General features: G+C 33.5%; 1 protein-coding gene across 2 annotated transcripts; it reads right to left on the bottom strand.

Annotated features, from left to right (window-relative positions):
- Positions 1 to 10,359: 10,359 nt before the first annotated feature.
- On the bottom strand, positions 10,360 to 14,369 carry LOC107920121 (uncharacterized). 2 transcript variants are annotated; one of them, XM_016849653.2, is made up of 2 exons: positions 12,966 to 14,369; positions 10,360 to 10,726 (listed from the first exon to the last, which is right to left on the bottom strand). In XM_016849653.2, the coding sequence occupies exons 1-2, from the start codon at positions 13,908 to 13,910 to the stop codon at positions 10,595 to 10,597; spliced, it is 1,077 nt and encodes a 358-aa protein (XP_016705142.1). In that variant the 5' UTR covers positions 13,911 to 14,369; the 3' UTR covers positions 10,360 to 10,594. The 2 variants fall into 2 exon arrangements, with proteins under 2 accessions (XP_016705142.1, XP_040965653.1); XM_041109719.1 differs by having other exon boundaries at positions 10,360 to 10,738.
- Positions 14,370 to 15,719: the final 1,350 nt, after the last annotated feature.

Consider the following 15,719-nt stretch of genomic DNA (forward strand, 5'->3'; position numbering starts at 1 on the left):
CCTTAGTCTTAACTTCTCACGAAATGGTTGAGACTAAGACCGGACCTGGCATGCAAACATTCCATGGAATATGGACTATTTCAACTTTAAATAATTTTTAATAAGTTTTATTTGGTTTTTGAACTGTAAGTTTTAATTTTGGAATGTGGTTTGTGGCTTTTGGATTTTGGTTATGCATGTATTTATTCATCACTTTGAAAATATATGATAACCAGAAAATGCATGTTATTTGACCTAATTAAAACCTGACATAATTAGTATTTTCTGTTGCATTAAAAGGTAACAAGATTTTACGAAACAAAGAGACAAACAACGAGTTTCCTAAAACGTCACTATCAATAATAAAATAAGTCTTAAGATTAGACGGCTAAATAAATGTATGTTTTCTAAACTAACTCAAGAGCAATCGTAGGTTTTCTTTCCAAAAAAATTCGATTAGGTTCTTTTTATGGTTTGTAAGGTTATTTAGTCCTTTCGATGACTAATGTAATCTTCACAATCTAGTCATAACGTCTAGGCCGGGTTGGGGAGGTTACAAAGGACTTTTTTTAGGTTTTAGTTAGTAGATTTAATTTTAATTAGGTTTCTATTTTCTTTCCAAATAGTTATTTTCTTGTTCTTCAACTTGGATTCAATTTTAATCCAAGACTTTGTTTTTAAGTAATTTTATATTTTTCTTTCACTTCTAGCTTGTCGACATCAATATCTCCATAATTGTTTAAGGATTTCGCAGATCCAACCGCATCCAACTTACCAAACGGGTTGATTTCTATTTCCTATTTTTTTGTTTAATTTTTGTGTTCTTGCATGATTAAATTAATTATTAGGAGAATGACATCTAAATCCCTGAGTGGCTAAGTCATTTAGGAAGATTAACGAGTAGATAGGAAAGTATTTAAGCGAAGAATGAGGGTTTCCCATGAGAATTAGTTAGTATAAATTATATGTGCTTAAACCCTAGGATTGATGACTCTAGGAAGTCATTTAGGTAAAACGAGATCGAGATATAAGTTTGTCGAGTAAATCGTAATTTATCCCAGTTAATTACAACTATTAAAGCGAGTTAATCTTTTGCTGTCAATCGAAATTTCCTTGTTGATTAAGTTTGTTCTAGTAATTTTAATTCATTTCATAATATTAATTCTCTTTATCATTATCGTAATATGATTTTTTTGTGAATATTGTTTAGACCTATTACTATAGAAGATAATTTTAGACTTAATACATCCTACCTTGGGTACAATCCTTGAAGTACTTCTAGTATCCCATTGTACAATATTATATTACAATTTGACCCGTATACTTGTGGAGACTGTTGTTTTAATTTCATATCTTTTGTTGTGATATTTCCAATCCAAACATTCGCATGTTTGGCAGCTGTTAGTCCTGCCTACAAAACAATGTTTTAGATGTTATCTTCACCAGAATCATGGCCTGTGAGACTCCCAAATAAGCTTGGAATAAGCTGGATGAGGAGTTTCAAGGCTCACAAAAGACTAGGCAACAGCAACTCATCAATCTCGGGAGAGATTATGAAAATTTGAAGATGAAAGAGGCTGAGACAATGAAGCAATAATTAGAAAGGATCATGGTAGTAATCAACATGTTGGAAAAAATCTGGTTTGAAAAAGATTTTCCTGCACAGTGGAAAATAAAAATTTTGAAACTGACCCAGTTTGTGGTATTTATAGCAATAAACCCTAGACCGAAATCAAACATGTGTTTCAAATAGACGGATCCTTTTCATTCTTGACTTTCAATGAAAAAATCTTATTCGTTATTCTCGTACCACAAATTGCTTCGATTGTGGGCTCGAACCAATTGAACCAAAACACCAAAACTAGAAATTCTTTTCTTTCATGTGGAAAGAAAATTATTTCTTCTCAAATAGAAACCAGTAAAATTGTTATTCTAGAAAAATATATTTAATAGTTGAGAATAAATTCTCTCTATTTTTTGGTAGAGTAATAATATCTTAAAGTTATGTAAATAGCTCTACTAGCGCCATCTATTTATAGGAAGAGAAAGTGGAACCCTTGTTGAAATGTAGAAGTTTATTTCAACTTGAATATTTCGACCCAGTACTTTGTAATCTGATCCAACTCGATTTTGTATTTCTATTTCCTAAAATAAACTTCAATATTTATATTCAATTAAATAATTTTCTAATCTCAATTTTACCTCCGTTAAATTATGACAATTTTACCCTTGGTAAAATTTTCGATAAAATATATTTAATATTTCACCATTCAACTTGTTCACTATGACTGTAAGGTTTATTTCCATTTTTCGGCTTTAAAATAGCTTAAAAATATAAATTCATTCTTACGATCATTTCTAACTAATCCATGTTATTTTGCAAATAAATCATTTCTCATTTTCATTTTCATTTTCATTTCAATTTCCATTTCCATTTTGAGAAAACCACATTCATTTCCAAATGATTTCATTTTTTCCATTTCGAAGAAAACCATAATCATTTCTGAATATTTTTCATTTCTCTCTTTATTTTTCATTTCTCTATTTTTATTCATTATGTTCATTTTGATTCAAACACCATATTCATTTCTGGTTTCAATGAGCTAGCTAAGAGATCGATTGGACATATGCAATTAAGGATCAAATGGTTTATAATTATGTTTTAGCTTTGCACCTATTAATTATAAGCTCATTCAGTCATGAAATCATTTCACTATAGTATTGTGACTGAGCTCTCTCCAACGGCATACCATTATGAAAGCAACTCAATTAGTGCTCATCCAATGACCTAGTCATAAGTGTGTTACCCTCATATGATATTCTTAATCTCTTTGGTATAATATTCATTCTCTCAATATGATCCTATTTTATCTCATCATAACCATTACATCTTCCTTCATAAAAAGTCAATTACTCTCAAACAGTAATCAAGTCATTCATCACAAAGATGAACGACTTGTGGCCACGTTTACTTTTCATCAACCATGTAATGCCAATGAAAGGATATCATTTGCCCATGTCTTAGACTATGAATTCCACTATTGTGAATGACACTACATACTGAATAACTCCTACACTCAACGCACCAACTTTCGATTCATCATCTATTCGAACTCAAGCTTTTACTTACATTAAAGTGTATGAGCCACGCATACATAGTTCGTCATCCACTCAAGATTTAAGCATGCCACACTATGAATGTCATAAGTGAATAATCCATAAATAGATTCAGGATCTATTCTTCTGGATCTAGTTTGATGTATTGTTAGTCCACTCCAATCAGTCACATTTATGTCTTTATCTTTTGGGTGACATTCATTCCAATGTCCAAAACAAATCATCTCCCCAGTTGGACTTGATAGATGATATATTAGTCTTTTAATTGGTTTTCTCATTTTCGATTAGACTAAGGACATGTTTAGGTTCGTCTACTAATACAAGTTGTCTTTCCGTATCATGATCCAACCACGTGATACCGCTTTGTATTAGTTTAAACGTTAGACAACCAATGGGAAACATTTGGTTCCATTTTGTTTTGTGTGCAAAAACCATATGAGGACATTATACAAAGTATTAATGTAATTCATGAATAATTTTATTAACCAATACGTTCAAAAAAATTCCAAGTGTAAATTAACAAAAAAAAATACTACACTTAGGGCACCAGATCCAACACAACAACATCAAGCTACTAGGAAATCAGTTTAGTGACAACAAGGTTGTTGAGAAGGTTATTATAACACTTCCTAAGAGGTATGAGTCAAAAATATCCCCTTTGAAAGACTCAAGAGACCTATCAAAAATTGCTCTATCTGAACTAATAAATGTTCTATATGCTCAAGAGTAAAGAAGAGCATTTAGACATGAGGAGCATTTAGAGGGAGCCTTTCAAGCTAGAAACAAGAAAGGCTCAATCTCCTCAAGCTACAAGGGAAAGAAAGGCTGGACAAAGAAGAAAAATATGCCAATGAGAGATGGTGGGAAGAAGAATATCCACCATGCTCTCACTACAAGAAGACCACTCACTTGGCCATATAAAGATGGTATGCAAAAACAATGGACAACTATAGTGGCACCAGTAACAGCAACACAATGCTTAGGCTCAGGCAACTAATGAGAACCAAGCTCAAGAGGAGCAAGTGTTCACTGCCTCTTATTTTGCTTCAAGCAAAAAAGTCAACAAGAATTGGTTGATTGACAATGGCTACACCAATCACATGACACCTAATGAAAGCATCTTCAAGCAGATTGACAGAAGCTGCAATTTAATGGTTCAGATTGGAAATGGCCAGTTTATTTAGACTAAGGGTAAAAGTGATGCGCTAATCAGCACTCTGTCAGGTACTAAGGTTATCTCCAATGTTCTTTTAGTGTCTAATATTGATCAGAACCTCCTTAGCATTGCTCATTTAGTTGAGAAAAACTATACTATGATTTTCAAAGATTGTGGCTGTAAAATAACTAACTCACTAGGACAAGAAGCAGTGTCAGTAGCTATGAACAACAAAAGCTTTATCCTATATTAGAATTTGGTGGCCACAAGTGCCTACACCATTTTCGTGTATGAATCTTATCTTTGGCACAAAAGGCTAGGACATGTGAACTATAGGTCCCTCAGTTAGCTTTGTAGATCAAGTTTAGTAGAAAACATGGTCAAAAAAAAGAATCATAGTGGCATTTGTAAAGCTTGTCAGCTTGGAAAGCAGGTTAGGCTTCATTTTCCTGTCAATAAAGCCTAAAAGGCAAGTGGGAAGCTACACTTGGTCCACACAAATGTATGTGGACCTATGAAGACTCCTTCTCTAAAAGGTAGCAAGTATTTTATCCTGTCTATTGATGACTCCACAAGGTATTGTTGGGTTTATTTTTTGAAACAAAAGTTTAAAGTAGCTGAAGTTTTTTGAAAGCTCAAAACAGTAGTAAAAATAAGGCTAATTGTAAACTAAAGATGCTCAAGTTTGATAATAGAACCAAGTGCACTGCAAATAAGTTTGAGAAGTACTGTGAAGAAGTAAGAATCCACCACCAGTTCACTAACATTTACACTCCACTAAAAAATTAAGTGTGTGAAAAAAAATATGACTGTAATGGACATGGCTAGGTGCTTATTGTTTGAAAGCAAGCTGCCAAACAAATTTTGGGTAGAAGTAGTAAATACCTTAGTGTATTTGCTGAATAGATTTCCAACCAAAGTTGTGAAGGCGAAGACTACATTTGAAGCTTGGTTTGGACACAAAATTTCTGCTTAGCACATGAAAGTATTTGGTTGTATCTGATTTGTTCATGTACCATATGTGAAGAGAAGCAAACTAGAAAGAAGGTCACAGTCAGATGTCTTTGTTGGATACAGAAGCAACAAAAAGGGTTACAAGATCTTTAATCCATTTATAAGCAAAGTCATTGTGAGTAGAGATGTGAAGTTTGATGAAAGCAGAACATAGAGATGGGATGCAATTGAAAAGGAAATGCTCAAGCAAAGTGAGCTTGAATTAGACCTACAATTTAAAGAAGTTTAAACACAAGCTAATGAAGGGTTTGATCACTTTCCAGATACAGGTATCAGGCCTATTGTTGAATTTTATCAAATATGTAACTTAGCAATACTAGAGCTAGTTAGATTTGAAGAGGTAGCATAAGAAATTGATTGGAGGAAAGCCATGAAGGATGAAATTAGCATGATCAACAAGAATCAAACATGATAACTTGTCAACAAACTAGTTCACAAGAAGATCATTAGGGTCAAATGGGTATTCAAAACTAAAATAAATCATGATGGTTCAGTCAACAAATTCAAGGCTAGGTTAGTTGCAAAGGGATTTAGTCAGCAGTATGGTGTAGACTATGGTGAAACCTTTGCACTAGTGGCAAGGTTAGACATAATTAAATTGCTATTAACTCTTGCAACTCAAAAAAGATGGAAGATACATCAATTGGATGTAAAATTAACCTTCTTGAATGACTTTTTGAAGGAGGAAATTTATGTTGATCAGCCTCAAGGCTTTGTTTCATATAGAAGTGAGACTAAGATTTACAAATTGAAAAAGGTTTTATATGGCCTGAAACAGGCTCCAAGAGCCTAGTATGAGAGGATCGACAGTCATTTGACAAGTTTGGGATTTGGAAGAAGTACAAGTGAGCCAACACTGTAGTGAAGAAAGATGAGAAAGAAACATTTTTGATAGTGTCACTTTATGTTAATGACTTAGGGGGAGATGACTTACTTCCTTGGTATGGAAGTATTTTAGACTCATTAGGCAATTTTCATAAACCAATAGGCTTTTGCCCTGAAGATTTTGAGCAAATATTGTATGGAAAGCTACAAGCCAGTGAGCTCTCTCATTCCTCAAGAAGAGAAGCTCACCAATAAGGGAGATCTTGAAAGGGTGAATGAAACAAGCTACAAGAGCCTAGTTTGATGCTTACTTTACTTAACAACATCTAGACCAGATATCATGCATGCTGTAAGTTTTTTTTCAAGGTTCATGCACTACAGCAATGTGGCATATTACAAAGTTTCCAATAGAGTTCTAAGGTATGCAAAAGGGAAACTAAGCTTTGGGATCAAATTCATGAGAACTAATAAGGTGAACCTACTTGGTTACACAAATAGTGACTGGGTAAGACCAATTGAAGATATGAAGAGCATCTTTGGTTATTTTTTCACCTTAGGCTCAAGTGTTTTTTGTTGGAGCTTAAAGAAGCAACAATCTAAAGCTCAATCAACAACTGAAGCAGAGTATGTTGCAATTGTTGTAGCTGTTAACCAGGCCATTTGGCTAAGAAAACTCTTGACTGATTTGAATTTGAACCAAGAGGAAGAAACATAGATCAAATTTGATAATCAATCTAATGGTACAATTGCAAAGAATCCAGTGTTTCATGGTAAAACAAAACATTTCAAGATCAAATATCATATTTTGAAATAAGTGGAACAAGCAAATGAGGTAAAACTAGTTCATTGTAATTAGGTAGATCAACTAGCAAACATTCTAACAAAGCCTATTGGGATTGCGAGGTTCGAGAATTTAAGGAATGATATTGGTGTTTGCAGCATGGAGGCCAAGGAGGAGTGTTACAAGTTGGCCAACCATTCAGCAACTCGAACACATGATGAACTACGAGTTGACTCCGCAAAGTGGCAAGGTACGAGCTGCAGCTGAAGTTTTAGTGCATGCAGATTCTGTGGAGTTGCATGGCAATCTTGCTTAGTTCTTTTGTAATTAATCTTGTTAAGTTTTTTTTCTGAGGTTTAGTTGGTTTATGTGTAGATGTTTAGGTGGTGATTAAGCTGATTAGTCAGCTTATCCATGTGTACAAATAATGTTTTACAAGTTACAAGATAGCTTAGTGGAGTTAGTTGAGTATTTGGTGAAGTAAATGACATATAATGTATTTTTATTTTGTTAAAAATAATACAGATTAGTTTTGCTTCCTCTCTTGCTCATTTTCATATGCCATTTTCTCTTTTTTCTTTGTTTTAACACCAACATATTTGGTATTCAACAAAGTTGTTTGTCTTTACCCCTTTGAGCAAAGTGGCATAGCAAAATGAAAGCATAGGCTTGTTGTAAAGATAGGGCTAACCTTTCTTGCTCAAATTATCTCTTAATGAAGTACTGGAGTTATGCTTTTGTTAGTGCGGTTCATTTGATTAACAGGCTACCTACTTATATTCTAAAAAAAATAGTTCTATTCATGAGGTGTTCTATAGGGTGCAACCAAACTAGTCATTTGAGACTGTTTGGTTGTTGTTTCTATCCACATTTGAGGCCTTACAATCAGCCTGAGCTTGAGTACAGGTCAAAGTCTTGTACTTTCCTTGGATATAGTTCTATTCATAAAGGTTATCAATGTCTTAATACAAACGCTATGTTGTCTTTGATAAGCAGCATTCTTGTTTGCTTCTCAACCTCATTCAAATGTTTTCGATCAATATGAGGTTCCTTATGTTTCATATCTTATGCCTGTAATATCCCCAAGCTGGTTTGTTTTAACCTCTTCTCCTTCACTTCCTCAGATTTCATTACTTTAGACAGCCTTACAACCAATGACAATGTCCATATGATACCTGAAAATGTACTTGTGATGTTAGAAGAGGGTATCACTCCCATTTTACCAACTCCCACAATCAGATATGAAGTTCCTATCACTTAGAATGTTGCTCCTCAAAGTACACACTCTATGGGTACAAGATCTAAGGCCAGTATTTTTAAGTCCAAGGCTGACTACTAAACTAGATATAAGAGAGCTCTGGATTGCAAGTAAAGAATGGAGGCAGGCTACCCAAGTAGAATATGATGCCCTCATTCAAAATCAAACCTGGACATTGATCCCATTCCTCTAATAGAAAGCCTATTGGTTGTAGAAACCCAGATGGGTTTGTTACTCAATACAAACGAAGACTAGTTGAAAAAGGGCGATCACAAGTTTTAAGCTGTGATTTTTAAAACACTCTCATTCCAGTTGTGAAACCCATCACTATTCAGACTACCCTTTCTGTTGTTGTTAAAAAAAATGGCATTTGAGACAAGTGGACATGAACAATGCATTTTTAAATGGTGTTTTCTATGAAGAGATATACATGGAACAACCTCCAAGATATGTTCAAAAAAGAGGACAACCACTTATTTACAAGCGTTGGAAGGCACTATATTGAAGGATTTTCTACTATTTATAGGTTTTTAGTTGTATAAATCTGATGCTTCTTTGTTTGTGAAGGTTTTATGTGGACGATATCATCATAATTGGCTGTGATGCTGCCAAAATCGATGGGTTTGTGCATCAATCAAACCCTAAATTTTCTTTCAAAAATATGGTTTGCTAAACTACTTCTTGTCATTGAAGTAACTCATACTGCTAGTGGTGGACTATTCTCAAGCCAACGTAAATAGTTGAGCTCTTAGAGGACATTCATATTGATTAAGCTAATGGAATGCCTACCCCTATGGTTAGTACCTGTCAAATGTCCAATGTTGAAGGCAGCCCTATAGAGAATCAAAAAGAGTATAGAAGTATAGCTGGAGCTTTGCAATATGTAGTCATCACTCGACTTGAGCTTGCATATGGTTTACATGTCTGCAAATAGATTGTGAATTGTTAGCTTTGCTGATGCTAACTGGGAACTTGATGTCAATTATCAGAAATCCACTACAGGGTATTATTTATCCTTTGGAGGCACCCCTATATCCTGGAGTTTTAAAAACAGCAAGTCGTATCTCGTTCTACGACTAAGGTAGAATATAGGAGTATTGCAAGTGCCAAGACCGGTGTTATGTGATTGGAGTCTTTGCTCAATGAGTTGTATGTGCAAACAATTTTAACCATGTCGTTTCCACTAGTTCAGTGTTGCCCTCCAAGTTCAAACATGATTTGTTCTTCATTAGCGAAAGAGTGGCAAAAGGTAAACTGATTGTTGGTCAAGTGACAGCACACGATCAAGTTGCACACATACCAAGCCTCTATCTGTTTGGCTTTTGTGTAAACTACGAGACATGTTAAGAGTGGTAGAACTGACAAATGAGGCAGTTATAGTTTGTCACAGATCCCAAAGTATTTTGTGTACATACTGAGAATTGTGTACATTGAAGATTAAGAAAAATCCAAGAGAAATTCCCAATTTTCTATTTTTCTCTTCTTTTTCCTTCCATCTTCTTCATTAAAAATCTATCATTATGCTAAAAGATCCTTACAACTAACAAGTATTGAAAGTAATGGTAAACTTTTAAGTAACCTAAACTTAAACCTTAAATTAGAAAAATCATAAATTTAAAACATAAATCGTAAAATAATATAAAAAATATTTTAAAAAACAAAAATAAATAAAAACTTGTTTTCTGAACGAGTATTTGATTGATCTATCAGCATCATATTAAATACACATTGTAACTTACGGACCAACAACTTTAAATACATTATTTAAAACTAAACCGAAAAATAACTAAGTAATTAAAAATTTTCCTTAAATTGAATCATTTTTAAAAAAATATTTAAATATATCTAAAAATATAATATATCCTAGATGAATGGTTTTAGAATTGAAGTCAAATTATTACGACGGTGGAAATGATGCATGATCCAAAAAAATAAATGAAAAAATAATTAAAACAAAAAATAAAGATATTACAAATACACAAACATCTCAATACATAATGAATTCATGATGTTAGTGAAGGGTTTAGGATGATGTCCTGTTTTGACATGTTTTAATTATTTTCTCTATTATTTTATTATAAATACAGGCTCATCTTAAACCCTTCAGTAACATTGAAGGGCATTAAAAACCCCCGGAGAGGAGATGGCCTAATTCTAGTATCTACTGAAATCGCTGGGTGTGGGAGTAGTCTATACAATTAGAACCCTATTAATAAACTCTACGGTACAGATAGAAAGATTTAGTAATATAATAAGATAATTGGTCCAGGTTTTACAAGATAAAGGGGACTGAAACAAATTACAGTCTGAAGTTTACATACAATTTCAGAACCCATACATAACCAAAAGAGTAAACTGAAAACAATCATCCTTACATTAACAGAGCAAAGCAAACATAATATTATGGCTTACCTTGTGGGCACCCTCCCTGGTCTTTTTTTTTTCTTTTTACACAGTATCACCTTCATCTCATACTCATCACAGACCATGTATTCACCCCAGCGGTGGGAAGCGAAGGCCGTATAATTGGGACACGTCTTACAACTGAAAAAGCCTCGTTCAGACGAGCTGCACGAGTCATAAACTGGGACACCTTCTGCAAATACAACTCAAGCAAAGAACAAAATGTTGGATGTTTATCAGCAGTCGACTATAATGGTCTTTTGATATATATAAAGGACAACTTATACTAGTTCAAACTAAAATTAGTTTTAGCTACATTCAAACTTTATACCATAAATATTTTAACAAACCGGTCATTTTAACGTACCAATTCTACTTGTTATACGCATGAAGTTTCGAATTTAACCTACCAATCCAACCACTTCCATTTCCACAAAATAAAAGGAGAGAAGCAGTCGTAAAAAGTTGGTATTTATGAAGAATATAAATGGCCCAAACAACCAAGATAGAAAACCTTCACCTTTTCTCTAACTCCTTGGAGTGCAGATAAAAGTTGTTGGAATGGTTGATTTTTTATACTTTACATCTATGTTCGTGTGCGTCCAGGACAATGTTTTTGTGAGTGCAATGTGTTGACATTCATGACTACAACAGAGCTTGTAAGGATATATCTCAACTTTATTTGGCTTTGTTTGGTCTGTTATTTTTCGGGGGGTTGTAGTTGTGGATTCATGATTCCATTAATCATTTCAAATGTTAGAATTTACTTCCAGGCTTTTTCTGCTATTGCGACTTGGAAATTCAGAAGTATAATATTTGAGACTTAAATTTTTTATCAAGTGTTTCGTTTGGGAGTCTGCTCTGTTCACATGGTAATTATGGCACAATATTTTTCTTGTGGGGGAGATCACGCATTCTATTAATTAATGTCATATTGGCTGTTGATGCAATGTAAGTAAAAAAAAAAAAAAAACTCTTCAAAAGAATAAGACTCCTGCAGAAACTAATTGCAACTTATCAACAAACAAAAATTTTAGCTATACAAGAAAAAACCAACTTTAAGTTAAATAGTCATGAAAATCCGTTTTTTCCCAATGCAGTAATGCAATATATGTTGCTCATGCTATATCCTCAAACATATCCATCACTTAATCCTTCGTACATAAAAGTATACAAACACAATAATACTTCACATCATTAGAAGCAAAAGGTGTATCGTCCTAGCTAAATTGGACTAGATGGGAAAGTAGCAAATTGAATGAGAAGAGAATGGAGAATCAACAACATATTTCCTTTCTTATAATTTAAATTTCATGTGAAAGAAAAATGATTCCTTCCAAAATAAAACACAACATAACAGGAGCACGTTACTAGTAAGATAGTCACTATTCCATTAGCATAAGTGACATCCAGGAAGTTATTTTCTGTTTTCCAATATAAGACATGGCAGAAAAAGATATTGGTCGAACTAAAATATTTTACCAAGAATAAATAAATAAATAAAGGAAAGCAACTCCGATAGTTTTACTGGGAGAAGTTGTTTTTAGAGGTCAACCTTGCCAAGAGGACCAACTAACATTTGCCATCCTCGGTCCCTGTCTCTTCTCAAACTCTGTCCCAAAATTTTATTTGGGAAGTATGGTTTTACAGGCAAATCTTGCAGTGGACCAATCATCAACTGTATCGACTGAACCAAAATTTTCCTGATACTTGACTATCCAATGTACCTTATATATTAATTACATGTACTTTCACCATGATAATGTGTGGGCTATGATTCAGCTATCAGCTAAATAGTCTTAAATCAAATTTAATGGTGAGAAAGTTTTATGTTTGAATCTTGATTTGGTTTTTCCATTATATATGTGTTTTCCCTTCAGCTTATCCTTGTACCGTGTATTGGTTAAAAGTGTTAGTGAAAGACGGAACAGAACAGTGGAGGAAAGGGAAACAAAAGCAGAATCAGTCCTCCCCAAAGAACATTTCTTTTAGGAAGTTACTTATAGCGAACCAAGTGGAGCCACGGGTAAAAAGAAGGAAAAAATTCAGAGATTAGACAAGGAACTAATGATCAATCAAACACGAGGTTTACTCAAGAAAGCTCCTAATAATCAAATATTTCCAGAGCAAGAAATTCGTAAAGATGCAGAGTAAAAACTCAGACAAATCAACCAAACAAAGGATCTCAACTAGTCATTGAGAAGCTTGAAGAGATGACGCAACAAAAATGGAAAGGATCATAAATAGTCTTGTCTTGTATAAAAGGGAATGAAATTCAATTTCAACGTGAACCCTAGAGCAAAAATGGATCTAAATTATGAAGCAGCAGGGACAACTTACGGTGATCTGATTACATAATAAATCTGAGACAAGTGATAATTCAATTTCCAAATATTGACAACAATAATAGAAAAACATAAGCAGCAACTAACCTTATCATCCATGGTAACCTTCAGCTGCAAGCTACTGCTCTTCCGCTTCATCTTATACAGTCTACGTCCCAATATAACAAAACCCATCACGGCCGCCGCTACAGAGAAGGACCAAACAGGGCTAACCCTTAAAACACAGTATCTCAAGAGCTCGAAAGGAACTTTCCACCATACTACCTTCTTCTTCTCCCCCTCATTAACTGACTTCGCACTTAACTTCATTTCATCAATGGTAGAACCTTCATTACCAGCAGTAGTACCGTGCCCTACTCCCAAATCCAAAGTTGAGGTATTCCTATTATCAAGCTCGCCTGAATTCTCCATCTCCGCTCCCTTTTCCATACAATCACCAAAATCAATGCCAGCATCTTTATCAACATCCTTAAACTTCATTGAAACCAAACCATCTCCGCCAGAATCAGGCCACAACTCGCTCAAATCCTTATCCTGATCTTGAATATCGCCAAACCCACCAAAATCTAATTCCTTTATCTTATCCAATTCAGTAAGTTCGGCACCATCAGGCTTAAATGTACCCAATTCGTCAGCCCTAGCTTCCGTTTTACTAATCCCTTGTAAACAAACCTCATTCTCAGCGGACTCCAAGTCTTTTTTCAAAGAGAAATCACTTAATTTACGATCATCTGACCGATCACTACCCGAATCGGACCAAAAATCACCCGAATTATTCCTCCTAAACTGAGTCTCCGGCTTGGGATCAATCCAACTCGGATTATCTGACTCAATAGAGCCTTCTTCACTCGCATCCCCTTCCTTCGCATACATACTCTGATTATCAAGAGAAAAGTAATCAGACCTAATCATCCCTCCAGTATCACCTTCGATTACCTCAAGATTCCTCACCTGGGGCGAGTTAACCAGGATAGAATTAGAGTCAGAATCCGAGTTGTGGAGCACCTCCCAATCTAGTAAGTCTCCTTCCATGGCAGGGAATTGATTGATGTTTTTTTTTCCTTGTTAAAGGGCGAACAAAACCAAAAACGAAGCACTCCACAAACCCTAATCCCCAAATTGAATCTGAATTATATGACTTAGGAGACAAAGGAATAAAAATTCAAAGAGCAAAGAGGATAAGGCGGGTAGGCGCTTTGAGTGTTGAACAGAGGGAGACAATTGAAGTTGTGAGTGATGACGTGGCGTAATCATTTGGTTGGTCAAAACAGAGATGGTTGACTATGTACATTGGTCACCATTAGAATCTTGACACGTCAAAATACGGGGGTGGAGGTGAAAACAGAGAAACAGTTTTGATATGATTTCTTATTTCTTATATCGAGAGAAGACAAATGAGGAATAGAAGAGGGCAAGTGATAACGTGAATAGTACACGTATCAAGGAATGAAGTACCCATTAATTATAATTTACTTATGGTATGATTAACAAAACCTAAACCTTTCTGCCCACGAGATCACTATATATACGAATTGGCAGAAAACAATACTTGGATACGGTGAGTTTCATCAGTTTTTTTCTTTTAGGTGGCGGGCCGGATCTTATTCATAATACTAGTCGAGTTAGGTTGGTGTCGAATTTAGGGAAAATCCGTTCCACCAAAATTATTATTATAAATATTTATGATATAAAATTTATATTAATATTTACTCTAATATATTTATACTTAAAAAAATTAACGCAATCACTAAAATTAAAAATCATTTTTTTTATTTTAATATAAATATAAAATAAAATATTCATGACATATCAAGTTAAAATCGATTGTAACTTTAATTTTTTAAATCTAACTTGAAAGGAGTAAATAAATGTTTAATTTCGGATCGAATAAAGATTAAATTATTTAGAGGTATATCAAGTTGAGTGAGCAAAAATCACCCACTTACACTACTTACATGTGAGCTAATTTGCCAAATTAAGTTAAAGATATTTGATTTAAGGTAATTGAGTTTTAGTTCAATTGGCATGAGATTTATTCTCAATATAAAAAGATAAGGTTCGAGTATGTTGAAATGTGTTATCTTTTTATTTATAAATTAAAGATGAACTTTTACTAATTCTAAACATTATATCAAGAAAAATATTATCAGAACTTATAATTAAATTATTAAAAAAAATATTTGGTTGTTGTTATTAAATTTGAGAAGGTTAAATAAACTTGTCATAATTATATCATTTTTCTTTTTTAGTCAAATCCACTAACTTTCTAAAATAGGCAAGAAATACATTCATCATAAAGTTTCATAAAAATATATAAATATTCTAAAAATTCATTTATTAGAGTATTGTTTGATAAATTAAAAAATAAATATTTAATTTAGGTTATAAAATATGTTTGGTATTTTTTAAATTAAGTAGACAATATGATTAGACTATTTGACAAATGTAATTTTTAAAATTTTAAAGGTAAAACATTTAAAGGATAAATTTAAAAGAATTGAAAAAATATTATATTAAATGATAAATAGCTCATTAAGACAAATTACATATAAAAGTCTATTTTTTTTAAATTTACCGAAATGGGCCCGGTAAATATTATCAGGTGACGAAGCAGGAAAATCCTTCCTCAAGGACGTGTTTTGCCCATGTGTCCTGCGGTTAGGGTTTTGGGTTATTGGTTTAGGGTTAGGGTTAGAGTTTTGGTATTTTTAGGTTTAGGGTTTTAAAGAAAAAATTAAATAAATAAGGGATTAGGGTTTAGGGTTTGTCAATTAAATTAATTATAATATTTTTTAAATTAGATTAGGTTTCGTGTTTATTGTTTTTAAGAAAAAATCAATT

This window comes from Gossypium hirsutum, chromosome D13 (assembly GCF_007990345.1).
Source record: "Gossypium hirsutum isolate 1008001.06 chromosome D13, Gossypium_hirsutum_v2.1, whole genome shotgun sequence".
NCBI lineage: Eukaryota > Viridiplantae > Streptophyta > Magnoliopsida > Malvales > Malvaceae > Gossypium > Gossypium hirsutum.

What these genes read in the sequence shown, in the direction of transcription:
- LOC107920121 (XM_041109719.1), bottom strand. Translation starts at nt 13,910, where the DNA reads ATGGAAGGAGACTTACTAGATTGGGAGGTGCTCCACAACTCGGATTCT. An exon ending in AGGTTACCATGGATGATAAG is followed by an intron (nt 10,739 to 12,965) that starts GTTAGTTGCTGC and finishes TCTTTGCTTGAG; the next exon opens with TTGTATTTGCAGAAGGTGTC.